Below are 17,618 nucleotides of genomic sequence, written 5' to 3'. Positions count from 1 at the left end.
TCACGTGAAAACCTGAAGGGCAGGGCCACGACCCGGCCTCACCACGCTCTTTTGTCTGTTTGCCCCAGTTTTCCTTCTATGCTGCTCACAATTTCTCTTCCTCTATTGTGAAGAGTGACTTGACAATTCAAATGGTGTTTATCTTCCCCGCACCTTTGAAACGTGTAAGAGACTGCTGCTTTCTGCTCTGCTTTCAATTTGTCCAGATGCGCACACAAAAGCCAGCAAGCGAGAGCACAGAGTGTCATTTCCATTGTCCCCTTCCCTGAAAGGAAGAGCAGAGACTTTGTCTATGGGGTAAAGCTTCCAGAAAAACACAAACCTGCTATTGGAAATGACATCTCACGACCTCCACCCACAAATCAGTGACCAAAACGAGGCCATGATATTCGAGTCCAGAAACCCATCTGCATTCATGGAAAATTTAAAAAGAAACCATCTACGTTTTATTCACCGAAATTAGCGTAGCCACGGTAATGGCCAAGTGGTACTGAAAGACCAGATGTTCGCAGATAACTAGGAAAACAATCACTCAGCTTGAAAATGTAGGTCACGAGCATAGGATGGACCATTACAGACCCACGAGTGCTTCAGATAATGGTTCCCAAACCTGATTCTAAACTGAATTGTACGTGAGAGTTGTGAAAGGTCATCCAACTTGGCGAGCCTCTCTCTTACAAGGAGACAATTGCTTATTGGAGTTAGCAATTGAGCACCAACTCTGTGTCAGGACCTGTAATAACCCAAATTCATGATCTCATTTCATCTTCATAACAACGCAATCAAATAGGCATTACTGACCCCATTCTACTGATGGAAAACTGCACCTCCAAAAAGTGCTCAGCCCCAGGAAGCACAGTGCCAAGTATCATCCTTCGTAGGAGGTCTGCTCACCCACCGCAGGCCCTCCCAGCCCTCCTGCCTGAGGAGGGAAGAAAGCAATTCATCGCCGACCTCTAGACACTTAAAAACGAGGCCGATTTCATCCCCGAGTGTCCCTTCCCTTCATGGCTTAGTCTCTGCCATTCGACAGCTGAACACTGCCTGTTGTCCAAGGCCAAGGGCTGGGGGCCACTGAGGCAGCTCGGCACAGCCTGGTGCCCCTCACTGCACGTTGGAGCCCCTGTCTCTACAGGGACCAACCCCGCCAGGACCTCCCTGAGGTTCAGCCAGGAGTTGGTTCCAGGAATTCCTCCCCCCTCTACCAACAGAGTAAATGCTGTGGAACGTGGCCATCGACTCTTCCATAGGCTTCTTTTAGGGAAAGTCATTCCACTTCTGGTGTAAATTGTTCACATGCAAATCGACCACCTCTGTTTACCCAGCGCTGCTGAGGGGCTGGGTGCAGGGCCATGAGTCAGACACCCTCTCTGCTTTCAAGAGCTTGCAGCCTTGGGGAAAGGCCAGCAAGACTGGGGCCAGGGAGGCCTCTTGGAGGAAATGCTGTGACTCTGAGGAGTCTAGTAGGAGAACTGAGGGAACCAGGATTGTGCCCGGAGAGAAGCCAGAGAGGCACCAGGAGGAAGCTCTGGGGGCCAGGCTGGGGCTAGGTCAGCTTTGGGACTGGCCCCTATGCAGCAGGGGCAGCACCCCAGCCCCTCCACCTGGCCTCCCCCTGCATGGGACCGAGGGGGTGGGCTTGGGCGTCAAGAGAAGCCCTGGATCCAGGAGGCAGTGTGTAGGTAAAGTTGGGAGGGACGCAGATGTGTCTACAGAGGCAGGTATACGCTCCAATACTCTTTTCAGCCTTAATTAAAACCATCATTAAAAGCTGTAAATTAACTCAACAAGGAGGCCATCGGACTAAGGAGGCTCTAGTGCCTTAGCAGCAGAGGAAAGCGAACCAAAACCTCAGCCTGTAAATGCCTCAACACCTAGGGACCACCCACCACGAAGAGCCAAGCAGGTTGAGCCCCAGCCAATGAACAGCCTCCTTTCCCCACCTCCTGCGTGTGCATCTCTCCCAGCTCTACCGGCCCCGACCTCCAGCACCTCCTGCCCCGTGCTGCCTGATTCCCCCCGTCCACTATGCCCCAGTTTATGTTTTAAGTTCCAGAAGCAATTAAGGGCGCGCTTTATAGCCTTGGGGATTTCCTGGCCAAGCAGTCCGCCCAGTTTAAAGAGAAGAGCGAGCTCTGGGGGACAGAGCAGTAGATCCTCCCACGATGGGCCAAGACAGGTGAAGACTCTGAAGTCAGGTTTACTTTGTATTTTTGAGTTTCCATGAAATGGAGTAACTCACTGACAATAAATACTCCTGTGAGCTTATAGTCTAATCAAAATGGTTAATTGTTATAAAAACCTTTGGTCTTCAGACTAACACTGTTCTACTTGTGAGAAATTTTATTTATTTATTGCATGGATGTTACCAAAACTTAAGTTTCTAACCAAACATGTGGTAGCTAATTCAACTTTGACAAAATGGGCTTTGTTTTAATTGACCCAAATAACAGTATAAAATGTAAAAGCTTTCTTAGAGTTACGAAAAATCATTTGTAAGGTTTCTTTCTTCGTAACGTAAGTTATATAAGTAAATTGTGATCATAGCAGATCCAAATTTTAAATACAACGCAAAATCTGAGCTTGTTTTTTAATAAATATATGTATACAGGCATGTATCAACTCACATAATTGAAATTATAATCTATATTTTTATTCTTATTTTTTTACCTAAAATACCATGAAAAGTTGCCTTGTATCATTAAGAATTCTTCAACAAGTTACGAGTGTCTATGTGGTATCCTAGTGCATAGATGTCTCCTGACTGATGTATTAACCTCCCCATTAATGACTTAGATTTTTTAAAACCATTAGAATAGCTACTCCATGAATAGCTATGATGAATCTCTGCATCAGTTATGATTTCCTTAAAATAGACTCCTATAAATGGAGTGACAGAATCCAAGGGTGTCAGTATTTTTTAATACTATTTTTTTACATTATTATATGTATTACTTTTATAACTTTATATCTCACTTTTAGCCCTGTATTTTTAAAAATATTTACTTGTTTGTTTGTTTTTGGCAGTGTTGGGTGTTCGTTGCCGTGCACAAGCTCTCTCTAGTTGCGGCGAGCGGGGTCTACTCTTCGTTGCAGTGCGCAGGCTTCTCATTGCAGTGGCTTCTCTTGTTGCTGAGCACAGGCTCTAGGTGCATGGGCTTCGGTAGTTGTGGCTCGTGGGCTCAGCAGTTGTGGTGCATGGACTTCAGTAGTTGTGGCGCATGGGCTTCAGTAGTTGTGGTGCGTGGGCTCAGTAGTTGTGCCTCGCAGGCTCTAGAGTGCAGGCTCAGCAGTTGTGGCGCACGGGCTTAGCTGCTCCGCGGCATGTAGGATCTTCCGGGACCAGGGCTCGAACCCGTGTCCCCTCCATTGGCAGGCGGATGCTTAACCACTGTGCCACCAGGGAAGTATTTTTAAAGATCTTGAAAACTTATTGCTACTTATTTAGTTAGTTTGTTGGTTAGTTAGCTGGTGGCTAGTTGGCTGGCTGGCTAGTTGGCTAGTTATTTGGTTGGTTAGGAAGTTAGTTAGCTGGTTGGCTAGTTGGTTGGTTAGTTGGCTAGTTATTTGGTTAGTTAGTTATGTTGGTTAGTTGGTTGGTTAGTTTGTTTTCAGTTGTATTTCTCTCAGAAGAGAAAACCTACAGGCTGGCTAGGCTGATACCCAGTCCAGGTGACCTAGTTCGTGACAGTCCAGCCCCACTGTCTGACCAGAGACTGCAGGCTCAGTAGCACACATCAGCACATGTGACAGTGACAGGAGCTCACACATCTGCATCCTCACCCGCAGCGTCTGAGTGACCCGGGCCGATCGCCCATTGTCTGGGGGCCCCAGTTTCTTCATGGTTGAAGTAAAGGCACCTGAAGTCTTTCCTATTACTTTCCGTTCTAAGCTCTGGGATTCGAATGTGCTGTTTTTAGTACATTCTACTTTAGAGAGTCTTTTCTGTTCTGGAAATTCGGGTAATGGAATTTCTGCCTGATGCAAGGCCAGCAGCTGGCGTCAAGGACATGAAAGCCTCAGCTTCAGAGAGTCCACAAAACACCCAGTCATGAGCGTGTGCATTTTCTTTGCATTTTTCTGGTCCGAAGATTCATGAAATTCATGACATTCTTACAGGGGTCTCTGAAACCACAAAACATTGAAAAGCTCTGATTCAGAGCCACAGATTCTTTGTCTTTACAAATGTGATGATTTGCCTTAAATTAGGTGTGGCAGGTAAACAACAGACTTAGGTATCACAGATGAAGAGAGATTAAATAACAAAGATTCCACACTTTGCGGAAGAAAAATCAGGGCGGGGGGAGAGGGGAGACACTGCTGAGGCCAGAGAGGGTCCCTGTCCCCACGTCCACAGCCCCCGAGAGGTAGGGAAAGCACCTAAGCTTCTCACAGCCCCCCTCTCACCCCAAGAGGGGAGGTGTGTGTGAAGCAGTGAAGAATGAATTAGCACCAAAACTGGGCCTCCACCACTGGACTCAGCAAGGGCGGAGGCTGGGGCAGCCTTCTCATCAGGACCAAGGGGACACGGCGTGGCTGTTTGAGATGCTGGACAGAGACAGGACATTCCAGCAGACGCCAGACAGAGATGACCAAGGGCCGACACCAACACCAGGGCTCTGCCCAGGCAGCTGCAGCTCCGAGGAGAAAAAGAGGAAAGAAACCCGGAAGTGACTGAGAAAAGCCTAAATCAGCTGACTAAGCCTACATTCAACTTTCTGCCATCAGCAGAAGGTCTCAAGCCGGAACTAAGTCAAGTTCTTTCAAAAATGCAGAACTGGCACCCTGAGTTCGTGTCCTCCAAGTGACCTTAGGTGCCGCAGCTCTTCACCTACCACCACCCCCGTCCCATCCTCACAGCGAAACAATCAGCAACCCAAGTCTGAATCAGCTTCTCATCGTGTGAGAGAAAGGTGAACCCTGAGAATGTCAAATGATTTGCCCCAGGTACATTTAATGACACAGCAAGAAAACTGGAAAAATAACTGCCTAATGCATGCTCTCTGCAAGAGAATTCATACCCTCCCCAGGGCACGCCAAATACATCCTATCTCCTCATTCAGAGATGCACCTTATTACACCATGCTTCTCTCAGCATCGTTAACAAGACTAAAAACCCAACAAGAGTTCAATCTACAGATCGTGGTTTGATTGTCTATCAGAGTCTGGCATTTAGCAGACATTCACTAAATGTTTTAATGAATAAGTGAATATATTTCATTTATTATCTTTAGTATAATCGTCCTATTCTCAGGCCTTAATCCCATACACAGCACTGATATCTTAATGTCAATCTACACTGCAAGCTGGTTGATTTCCAAATGTGGTGGAGTTCCAAAACGCCAGAGAGCAGTCAGAAGGGCCCCAGGATTGAGGTCATGGTGGCGGCCCACTTACCATGGCAGCGTGCACACTGATTCCACAACCGCCCTCTGAGGTAAGTACTTTACCGTGACACAAGTTATAGGAGAGAAAACAAATATCCAATAAATTTCCGTAACCCAAGGTCACACAGCCTGTGGGCTGCCGTGGGGAGACTCAGGTCAGTCTATTTCTGAAAGCCCCACTCCAGGCTCCATCTTGCTACGGTCTGAATGTTTGTGCCCCCTAGTTCCAAATTCATCTGTTGAATCCCAAGCCCCAGAGGTGATGATATTGGGAGGGGGGGCCTTGGGAGGTTATTAGGTCATGAGGGTGGAGCCCCCATGAATGGGATTAGTGTTCTTATGAAAGAGACAGAGCTCCCCCGCCCTTTCCTTCAGGTGAGGACACAGTGAGAGATCAGGAGTTGGCAACCCAGAAGAGGGCTCTCACCCGGCCATGCTGCCACCCTGACCTTGACTTCCAGCCTCCAGAACTGTGAGCAATACATTTCTACTGTTTATAAGAAATATGGTATTTTGTTGTAGTGGCCCAAAGTGACCTCATTTGGAGCTTCTGAAATTACATCACAGGGTCTTCCTGGGTGGCGCAGTGCTTAAGAATCCACCTGCCGATGCAGGGGACATGGGTTCGAGTCCTGGTCCGGGAAGATTCCACATGCCACGGAGCAACTAAGCCCATGCGCCACAACTACTGAGCCTGCGCTCTAGAGCCCGCAAGCCACAACTACTGAGCCCATGTGCCACAACTACTGAAGCCCTCAAGCCACAACTACTGAGCCCATGTGCCTAGAGCCCATGCTCCACAACAAGAGAAGCCACCGCAATGAGAAGCCAGCGCACCGCAACAAAGAGTAGCCCCCGCTCGCCACAACTAGAGAAAGCCTGCGTGCAGCAACAAAGACCCAATGCAGCCAAAAATTAATTAATTAATTAATTTAACAAAAATGACCTTATGGTCAAGCCCATTCTGACACATGCTCAGTTCTGATGCTGTGCATTATCTGCCCTACAGGACCCCTTGCAGCTGCTGGCCTTCAGGCTCAGAACCACAACTAGTCCTGGTGGGGAGGAACCATAACCTCACAAACAGATTGAGCAATCTACACCAGGGCTCTGCGGCCTTGACACAGAAAACTAGGACTTAACTGTATCGTGTAAGAAGGGATTAGCATCTATATTTTTCTTATTATGATAATACATATAATGTAAAATTTACCATCTTAATTATTTTTAACTGCACAGTTTAATTTCTATTTTTAAACTTGATAAGCTGCTTAAATGCCTATTACCTTGAAGAAGCTGACACCTCAGGGAACAGAGAAATCAAACCTACTTCTAGTTTGCTGAGCTGAGAAAGAACAAAAATACTGTGCTCCAGAGATGTCAAAGCAGCAAGGTTCCCCTGCAACCTGAGGCACCAGGCTGGGCACAGGGGCAGCGATATGGTCCCCGGAGGGCTGGACGGTTTGATGCTGGTGCAAAGCAGCCTCCCCGGAGGGAAAACAAAGCAGGCTAATCTGCTCGCTTCTCTGTTTTCATATGGGTAACAACCTCAACTTCAAGCCATTTTCTCTGATAATGTTTTGTTCTCGGATTTGTACCATCCCTGGGGTTATGATAGAGTTAAAAATATAATATAACGCTATAAGTAAAACTTATCAATTATAAACTATATGTTAGAGTTGAGAATCACGTTAAGAATTTCCATAACTGAGAACATGTCTCTCTCTAGTTTCATCACTTGTACTATAAAAGGAGATAAAAATAAGACTTGGGCTTCCCTGGTGGCGCAGTGGTTGAGAGTCCGCCTGCCGATGCAGGGGACACGGGTCCGTGCCCCGGTCCGGGAAGATCCCACATGCCGCGGAGCAGCTGGGCCCGTGAGCCATGGCCGCTGAGCCTGCACGTCCGGAGCCTGTGCTCCGCAACGGGAGAGGCCACAGCAGTGAGAGGCCCGCGTACCGCAAAAAAAAAGAGAAAGACTTGCCCTGAAGCTCCATGAGGTTGGTATGAATATTATCTGTTGGAAACATGGGGTGAGACTACTCACAAAAACTATAACATGCAATTCACCCAGATAAAACTAGAGTTTATTAAGAGAGCACCCTAAAAGACAATGCTCTTTATTTGGAAGGCTAGGAACCAGAATCCTAGCTTTAAAATTCAGGAAGGATCTGTGCCTGTCCACAGTCTGCATACAAATATTAAAATAATCCCTAAATGGTTCCCTTGGTGTAGGTCTTATTGAAGAAGCAGAAGAATATACTGAGAAGCCAGAATCACACACAAGCTTTCTTTGTTTACACACGAAAGGAACTTACGGAAAACAAGTCCTATTGTTTAACAGAAAATTTATATCATTCTCTTTCCTCTGAAATTCACATTTACAGTCTTTCCCTCCACAGAAATGTACCCTATTTAAATATATTCTCATGCCTAAAAGTTTTTAGCGATCAGTTTTCTGCAAGATAAATGGATAGATAGATATTCTTTCTAATTTCTTAGCAGTCTTGTTTTCCAAATATAAAAAAGCAATGTCTCCTGGATTGAGTTATTCACATCAATGTCTTACAAATTTTAATAATTACTAAACATGAACGGGTAAATTTTTATTATATTAATGGGGCTAAAGGTTGGGTCTTTTCATGTATCCATTCATGAAGATTATTGATTGCTAAAATAAGACAGGGGTAAGTTTTAATTGTACACCTGTTTGCCATTCACATGGCCCTCAGTGTTAAGAAGTAACTGTACCCATAACGAGTACATGGGAGAGGAAGGAGTTTTCTTATAGCACTGTCACTGAATGTTTGAACTGCTTCTGACTTATACGGCCCCTCCAAAAAAGCACACACTGACTTAGCTTGAAAAAACTATTTTAAACGATCTATTGGCTGACAGTTCACTTAGGTCCTGTTTCAGTCGTGTTGACAGCAAAGATGTGAAAATCAATTTGACTTTGATTTGTTACCAAGTCAATCCTCTTTCTCAATGTGGGGAAGGCATTTCAAAAATAGGCTTTTTCAGAATTCCCTGGCGGTCCAGTGGTTAAGACCCGGCGCTCTCACTGCCGAGGGCCTGGGTTCTGTCCCTCGTTGGGGAACTAAGATTCCACAAGCTGCGTGGCACGGCCAGAAAAAAAAAAAAAAAAGGCTCTTCCTAGACTTCCAAATGCTGCTCATTAAACTTGATCGTCTTTAACTTAGAGATACCTAGTTTACCAAGTTGGTATACGACTGGAGTGAAAACAAAATGTATAAAACTGAATGTTGAATATTTTAGGATTTTTCCCATTGACTATAAACTAAAACATACAGCTTCATACTAAATTTCAATATTCTTGGTTGTGTCTGTCTGCCTTAAAAAAACACGACTCATGTAGAGAAAATACGAATTACTGTATAGAAATAAATGAACAATAGTTAATAATTTTAAATGGTTAAATTTAGAATCATGAATTTGACAGGATGACAACAGCATGCCAAGACTTTAACTGTATCACGAATTAACTGTTAAGTAAATTAAACTGGTTTTCTGACCTTCAGGGTATTGATTGGGTATGGGGGATATTTCGTCTCTATTCATGCTTAGAATTCTCTGCTTGTAACAGTATAGGATAATCTTCTCTTTGGAAATAAACAGCCAAAAGAAGAGATTCTACTGTGTGGCTAGCAGGTATGGAGCTTACAAAAGACATATTAGTGATTGTTATTAAGTACAATGTACTCCCGGCCTTCAACAATCTGGCAAGCGTGAAGGAAAATAGTTTTTTTGCCCTTTGAGTCTGAATAAAACTTTGTGAAAATGTAAAACAATTAGGTATCTGCTGGATATGCCTTTTTTTTGCAAACATGTAGCATTTATCTGCCAGAAGTAAACACAAATCTTTTCACCTCTTCCTCCTTGAAACGCTACCATCCTGGGAACTGCAACATGGTCCACGGAACGGGCCAATGAGAGGGGTCTGTCTCGTTCCTGAAGTGTGGAGGGTTTGTCTGGGAACGGATGATGCTTCCCAGGATGCTCTTCACAAACCTTTACTACCTGATTCCGCGGACACTTCGAATAAGACCTGCAGCTTGGCCGTGAGCTTGTATCTGGATGGATAGAATGCCATGGCCTCAATCTGTAACGAGACTCCCAAGCCCAGCTCTCAGGGAGCTCTCCCTAAAGAGGAAGCACTGCTCTCAGCAGTCAGGACATGAAAGATGAGGGCACAAAATAAAAAGTGGCATTCTCATGCTGCCCCACTCTGCAGTGTATCTGAATTCAGAACATCCCAGGATTGACCAAAATACTGTTTCTAATGTCACATTCACTCAAGGGCAATCTAGTTAAGACGCAGAAAACCCCACACGGGTTCATGGAACTTTGATGAAAAGAGCTTCGCCAAGACCAAGATCTCAGATTCTTCTTGTTTTGTGAAGTGGGAGAAAGAGGAAGTGAGGAGAGGCATGACCTCAAGGTGCGGCCCGTGTGGAGGACACTGTCACAAAAGATGCAGGCAGATGCTGAGACTGCCGTCTGCTTCCTTCCCCACGGACCGGTGGTGACCCGTCATCAGCTGCGATGCCGGCTTGGTGGGGTCCTCTCTGTGGGTTCCATGGTGGCCCGTGTCTAGTTGATGCATTCTTTCCAGGCGCCATGTTTAATAGGCGCATCTTTGCAAGATGGTCCTGAGGGTGGGTGTGGGAGACCACACGGTGGCTCTTCCACCCGAGCACGGTGGCTCCCTCTCTCCTGAGTGGGTGGGAAAGGTCTCATCCCGCCGGGATCAGTCAAAGCAGAGAACGGGTCATCCTCAGAGAGAGCAGGGCTGGTTAAGAATGACCAATGCTGTGAAGTCTGTTAGGTGAGGACTGACAGGTACCTGCCCCATCCAGCAACAGGGATGTGGGCGGTCAGGTGATAAGAGCAGTCACACGGGGGGAGCAAGGGAGGCCGCCAGGTGACTGAAGACTGAGAAAAGGCCCTGTGGAAAAGTTACACAGACCTCGAGTCTCATCTTTTCCTCTGTGATTCTCTTCCCCATTTCTCCAAACCAAAGCAATACATCACTCCTGGCAACCACATGAAACATTTTTAATTTTTCTTACAGGATTCATCACATCTGCCTTATATTAAAGCTATGATTCCTCTCTTCCTGTATTACAAACTCTTCAAAGATAGAAAGTAGCATCTCTTACACATTCTTTTATACACACACACATACCTGGACACACACACACACACACACACACACACACACACACACACACACACACCTGGACACAATAAGTACTTAGGTCAGTCTTGCACACAGCAGTTTTTTCTTCTTTTTTAACATCTTTATTGGAGCATAATTGCTTTACAATGGTGTGTTAGTTTCTGCTGTATAACGAAGTGAATCAGCTATACATATACATATATCCCCATATCTCCTACCTCTTGCGTCTCCCTCCCACCCTCCCTATCCCACCCCTCTACGTGGTCACAAAGCACCGAGCTGATCTCCCTGTGCTATGCGGCTGCTTCCCACTAGCTATCTATTTTACATTTGGTAGTGTATATATGTCCCTGCCACTCTCTCACTTCGTCCCAGCTTACCCTTCCCCCTCCCCATGTCCTCAAGTCCATTCTCTACATCTGCATCTTTATTCCTGTCCTGCCCCTAGGTTCTTCAGAAGCTTTTTTTTTTTTTTAGATACCATATATATGTGTTAGCATACGGTATTTGTTTTTCTCTTTCTGACTAGCTTCACTCTGTATGACAGACTCTAGGTCCATCCACCTCACTACAAATAACTCAATTTTATTTCTGTTTATGGCTGAGTAATATTCCATTGTATATATGTCCCACATCTTCTTTATCCATACGTCTGTCGATGGACACTTAGGTTGCTTCCATGTCCTGGCTATTGTAAATAGAGCTGCAATGAACATTGTGGTACATGACTCTTTTTGAATTATGGTGTTCTCAGGTTATATGCCAAGTAGTGGGATTGCTGGGTCGTATGGTAGTTCTATTTTTAGTTTTTTAAGGACCCTCCATACTGTTCTCCATAGTGGCTGTATCAATTTACATTCCCACCAACAGTGCAGGAAGGTTCCCTTTTCTCCACACCCTCTCCAGCATTTACTGTTTGTAGACTTTTTGATGACGGCCATTCTGACTGGTGTGAGGTGATACCTCATTGTAGTTTTGATTTGCATTTCTCTAATGATTAGTGATGTTGAGCATCCTTTCATGTGTTTGTTGGCAATGTGTATATCTTCTTTGGAGAAATGTCTGTTTAGGTCTTCTGCCCATTTTTGGACTGGGTTGTTTGTTTTTTTGATATTGAGCTGCACATAAATTTTGGAGCTTAATCCTTTGTCAGTTGCTTCATTTGCCAATATTTTCCCCCATTCTGAGGGTTGTCTTTTCGTCTTGTTTATGGTTTCCTTTGCTGTGCAAAAAGCTTTTAAGTTTCATTATGCCCCCATTTGTTTATTTTTGTTTTTATTTCCATTTCTCTAGGAGGTGGGTCAAAGAGGATCTTGCTGTGATTTATGTCCTAGAGTGTTCGCCTATGTTTTCCTCTAAGAGTTTTATAGTGTCTGGCCTTACATTTAGGTCTTTAATCCACTTTCAGTTTATTTTTGTGTATGGTGTTAGGGAGTGTTCTAATTTCATTCTTTTACATGTAGCTGTCCAGTTTTCCCAGTACCACTTATTGAAGAGGCTGTCTTTCTCCACTGCATATTCTTGCCTCCTTTATCAAAAATAATGTGAACATATGTGCGTGGGTTTATCTCTGGGCTTTCTGTCCTGTTCCACTGATCTATATTTCTGTTTTTGTGCCAGTACCATACATACTGTCTTTATTACTGTAGCTTTGTAGTATAGTCTGAAGTCAGGGAGCCTGATTCCTCCAGCTCCATTTTTGTTTCCCAAGATTGCTTTGGCTATTCGGGGTCTTTTGTGTTTCCATACAAATTGTGAAAGTTTTTGTTCTAGTTCTGTGAAAAATGCCAGTGGTAGTTTGATAGGGATTGCATTGAATCTGTAGATTGCTTTGGGTAGTACAGTCATTTTCACAACCTTGATTCTTCCAATCCAAGAACATGGTATATCTCTCCATCTGTTGGTATCATCTTTAATTTCTTTCATCAGTGTCTTAGAGTTTTCTGCATACAGGTCTTTTGTCTCCTTAGGTGGGTTTATTCCTAGGTATTTTATTCTTTTTGTTGCAATGGCAAATGGGAGTGTTTCCTTAATTTCTCTTCCAGATTTTTCATCATTGGTGTATAGGAATGCAAGAGATTTCTGTGCATTAATTTTGAACACTGCTACTTTACCAAATTCATTGATTAGCTCTAGTAGTTTTCTGGTAGCATCTTTAGGATTCTCCATGTATAGTATCATGTCATCTGCAAACAGTGACAGTTTTACTTCTTTGCCAATTTGGATTCCTTTTATTTCTTTTTCATTTCTGATTGCTGCCTCACCTGGCTTTTAAAAGTGCTTTGCCAAAACCCTTTGGGGAGCTCGGGGCTTTTAGGGCATGAGCCACCTCGTCTCCTTGCATGGCCCTGCAGTAAACCTTTCTCTGCTCCAAATTCCTATGTTCCGGTTTGTTTGGCCTCACAGTGTGTCAGGCACACGGACTTGCATTAACACGGGGAAGGTGTGCCGAGGTATCTCCACTTTAATACAGAGCAAGTCCACTTCTATCCATGATAAATAGTGGGGTTCCACTCATTTTAAATAGGGTTCTACTGCATGGCCATCTAGTTGCTTATCTAGTAAAATCTGGGGCTCGTTTTGACTTTAGAATATCTTTGATAGGTGGCTACCCCTGATTTTCCTTGTCTCAACCAAGTAGTTGTTAAAGCTGAGTGCAAATCCCATAAGCTTGGGTAAGTCGCTGAACCTCCCTCAGGGCCTCCTCTTCTCTAAAAGAGGGGTAACGGTCGTAGCCTCACGAGAGGGCTGTTCTAAGCTTCAGGAGAGGTAAAGCATTTAGAGCACTCAGCGCAGGCCTTCCACAAAGCAGGCACCCTCACGGCACACTCACTGATTTTAGAATCACTACCGCTCAGCAACATTTTATTCTACACAAGTCTAATAGGAAGTTCCTTCTTTATCCAGAGGCAAAGATCTGTCACCAGACAACGCAGGATGGGTCCGACCTACCCCAGTTTCTTCAATGCGTTTTTGTATGACCTACTTTGAAGTGCAGCTCACACATCACTGGATGTTCTCTGGTTTTCCACTGTTTCTCACAAATCATGATACCCAAGCCTGAGCATGATGCTCTAGCTATTCCCACGCCAGCATCCCAGGGCTGCCCACCTCCCTCGTCACACATGCTCTACTGCTGTAAGGGAATGCAGACGGCACTAGGGTTGACGGCCACGTGGCCTGTGGACCCATAGCAGGAATGTTCTTCGTGGAAGCCCCAAGCCTGTATACACATCTGTCAAGATGCACCTGCCCGGCTACTTAAGGAATTGGGATTTTCTGGACTATGAGTCTCAAAGGTGACAATAGTTATGGGGACTTCCCTGGTGGTCCAGTGGGTAAGACTCTGTGCTCCCAATGCAGGGGGCCCGGGTTCGATCTCTGGTCGGGGAGCTACATCCCGCAGGCATGCCACAACTAAGACCCGGTGCAGTCAAAAGAGATAAAGAAATTTTTTTTTTTTTAAAGAAAGGGACAACAGTTACATCGGAAAACCAAGCCCACTCCTCATACTTCCCGCACTCCCGTGTCCACCTTGCCCTCTAGAAATCGTGCTGTTTGTTCCTCAAACAAATAGCGCTGTTTCTTGAGTCCAGGCCTTTTCACAACAGTGCTCTCGCAGGTAACGACAGTCTTCACACCCTCTCCTCTCCTGCCGGCTGGTGAACCTCTACTCAGCCTTCGACATTCAGCTCTAGGATCATCTCCTTTAAGACGTCTTCCCTGAAGCCCCAGGCTAGGTTAGGGGTCCTAAACTGGGAGCCAATCTGTGCCCCTAATCTATCTATTCTTACCATAGCTATCTTTGAGGACCTTGATAAATGCTATTCTTTTTCCCCACCTGAACGTGAACCCACTGAGCATAAGGCCCAGTGGAATCCTTGTGACTAATACAGCTGCCGCTGGAAGCTTCAAGCAAGTAAGTTCCACCATATTGAACCCCAAATCTCGACTCACCCTCCACCCCCGTCACGGCAGGGGTGGGCACCAGCCAGGCTCCTCCCAACAGGGGCAGACGCTCCTGCAGGCAGCTCACGCCCTGGGGAAGTGGAGATGAAGGACCGTGATCCACGGGCCAAGTTCCTCCTCCCAAACTCACCATGAGCTCAATCACTCCCTCTCCTGGACCAAGTGAGGGAGGGGCCCGAGAGGCCGGGTGGGTTACATGCTGGAGCCCTCTGCGTGTAAGGGCAGGTCACGAGACAGAGGGCACGTGCGGGATGGGGGGAGTGTGCAGGAGATGCTCCCTTTCACTTCCCTCTAGCACTTAGCAAAGCTAGCGAACATCTTCACCTAGTGCTGCCTCTCCTCTCTCACTGAACTAACTGTAAGCTGCTTGAAGACAATGCCTATTGTCTAGTGCAGGTCACACCTGAGCTGGATTCACTCTCCTTGAGATCTGTGTCCCTCCCTTCAACTCACAGACACCAGCCACTCAGGGACATAAGCTCTGGAGCTTAGGTTTTACATTTCAGTCTATGATCCAGTTTGCGATCACCTTTTTATACGGTGCAAGGTATAAACGGAAGTTTATTATTTTGTGCACGGATATCCAGTTGCTCCAGTAACGTGAGTTACCCTAAATATATCACCACAAATATTTAACTTATAAAACTTGAAAGTTAAGCAATACCTTTTCCCTTCTCCCAAGTAAAGCAAGGACACAAACTCTGATCACGAACCTCACAAATCATGTTCCATTACGTGCAATATTTTCGTTCTACTTTGTTTTTATTTTAATCTTCCAAATTAGGTCTCATTTGTTTAGTTTTATTCCAGCAAGCTCTGTTTCCAGACTCTATTCTGTCCCTGGTTTATACACTGATTTTTATGCCAGTACCACCCTGGCTCTATTGAAAGCCAAGTACTGTTAATGCCTCCAACTTTCAATTCTTTCAAAATTGTTTCAGCTCTTCTAGGTCTTTTGCATTTGCACGTAAACTTTAAAATCGGTTTGTCTATTTCTACAACAAAGCCTGCTGGTATTGCTGTTGGGATTGTGTGGAATCTGTGGACCAACTGGGGAGAACTGACACCGTTACCTCACTGCATCTCCACATCCATGATCATGATATATCTCCTCATAAAGTTCATCCTCTTTCATTTGCCTCAGCAATGTTACAGCTTTTAGTGCACAGATCTTACACATATTCTGTTAAATTTTTGAAGTATTTTTACATTATTTCCTTTTTTTTAAAACAAATATTTATTTCTTGTTTTCACGTCTTCAAGGATTAGAAGAGGTCTCTGCTCAGAGTACGCACTAAGGGACACTGATAGCAGATTAGTCACGGTCTCTAACATCGCCAATTACTGTTTTTACACTATTTTCAATTTCAGTTTCCTGTTGTTGGTTGCCAGCACAGAGAAATGTGTGTTTACATATGGACCTTATGTCCTGTGATCACCCAGGACCACACACCTGGGCCTCAGGGATGCTGGCCTTCTGCCAGGCTGATGATGGGCACCAATGGCCCCACTCTTCCTGCCCCGCTGTCACCCAGCTCACCTCCCCCCTCTCCTCTCTGCCTCAGGGATTTCTGCTGAGGGTTTTCTAGGTATTCTCCCGTGTGTATCACCTCACTGCCTATTACTTTCGTCTGAGCCTCATGCCAACATCTCAAAGGAGAGGTCTGGGTCAGCATGGCTGTCCTCCCGGGCCCGCACCCAGACTGCACCGCAGCCCGGCCCGGCCATGGCCGTCTCCTGATTTGCTGCCTTTGGGTCAGGCCCCCATTCCGAGCCGTCAGCTGTGCGGGTGCAGAGAGTTGCAGGGAGCCGCCAAGGCAGCATCCCTGCACAAAGCCCCAGGCAGGACCACTGCTCTGGAGGCATTACGGGCACGGCTGCTCTCTTCAGAGCAAAAACCCTCACTTTTTCCATCTTTGCTCCCGACAGTTTCTCCTGATGTCTGTGCCGCCCGGGGGGAGGGTCCCAGCCCCACCCACTAACACATCACACGGTGCGTTTGCTTCCCCTTTTACTCCATCACAATCTGGTCTCAGATGTTCAGCATTCAAAGAGAGACATGTTAAATGCCAAGAATAATTGCTGTAGAAGAAACGTTTTAGAAGAAAATAGAATCTTAAGGATAGGACTTGTTCTGTTATTCCAAAGGTAGACCTTGCCCCAAATGTTGAAATTTACTAGAAACTGATACTGTCTCAAAGCAAGTAAACACTCTTAACTAGAGCTGTTTGCAATAAAACAGGTAGCCTGTCACTGGTATACATTGAGAAGAGGCAGGATATCTGTCATGCTACATAAAATAGTCACATGTAATGATTACAATCTGTTCTCACTCCTTTACACGTACTAATTTTAATTCGCACCACCTCAAATGTTAAACATTGTTAGAATGGACAGACGCAAAAATCCCTCCAACTCTGAGGCCGTACACACTGGCACATCCGCCCCCTCACTCCCAGGGTTAATCTAGGCTTATTCTAACATGGATCTTACATGTCAACTTTGATTAAATTTTGGGAGTTCGAGTTAAACATGGTGAACTAAACACATGCATTTCTCTCGGCTTCCTACCCAACCCCACTCAAATGCTCCAATGGATAAAAAAAGAAATAAAAACAAATCAAAAGGAATAAACCCACAAAGAGAACAAGAGAGATGACAGCAAATACAGGAGAGCAGATGGACAAATGGCAACTGACTTAGGTTTCTGCTCTTCTCCCTTAATAACAGCCTGCCAAGGGGTAGGCGGGGGGAAGGTGATGGAAGCAAGTCACTTAGCACACCAGATCACCCACCCCCTCTTCCCCAGGCTCAGGAACTGGAGCCAACGGGTGTCCTGAAGTTAAAACTCTGGATGTGTGACAGTGGGATTCCCAGACCCCTTCTGTAACGTAGTTATCGTTACTGTTGGGTTACATCTATTTTCTTGCACTTTGTTTTCTATGTGGCCCCTCTCTTCTTTGTTTCTGTTCCCCCCGCCCTCTCTCCAGGTTAATTAAGTATTTCTAGTGTTCCATTTTATCTTCACTAATGGTTCTTTGGCTGGACCTCCTAGTTTA

General features: G+C 45.4%; 1 protein-coding gene across 2 annotated transcripts in view; it reads right to left on the bottom strand.

The window, feature by feature from the left end:
* The window catches only part of ATP6V1H (ATPase H+ transporting V1 subunit H), a gene marked incomplete at its 5' end in the record, with an annotated part of 123,765 nt that overhangs the window by 4,472 nt on the left and 101,675 nt on the right, over window positions 1–17,618 (bottom strand). Inside the window, one exon of one of the 2 annotated variants that reach the window (XM_079901350.1) lies at window positions 4,082–4,125. The exons of the other annotated variant lie outside the window; for it this stretch is intronic. Within the exon in view, the coding sequence (XP_079757476.1) occupies window position 4,125 (1 nt within the window). The 3' untranslated portion in view covers window positions 4,082–4,124. Of the gene's footprint in view, window positions 1–4,081; window positions 4,126–17,618 lie in introns of those variants that run through there. 2 annotated transcript variants of the gene reach the window in all.

Source organism: Stenella coeruleoalba (genome assembly GCF_951394435.1).
Source record: "Stenella coeruleoalba genome assembly, chromosome: 17".
NCBI lineage: Eukaryota > Metazoa > Chordata > Mammalia > Artiodactyla > Delphinidae > Stenella > Stenella coeruleoalba.
The sequence above is the reverse complement of the archived record's forward strand: the minus strand, read 5'-3'. Positions and strand labels throughout refer to the sequence as shown.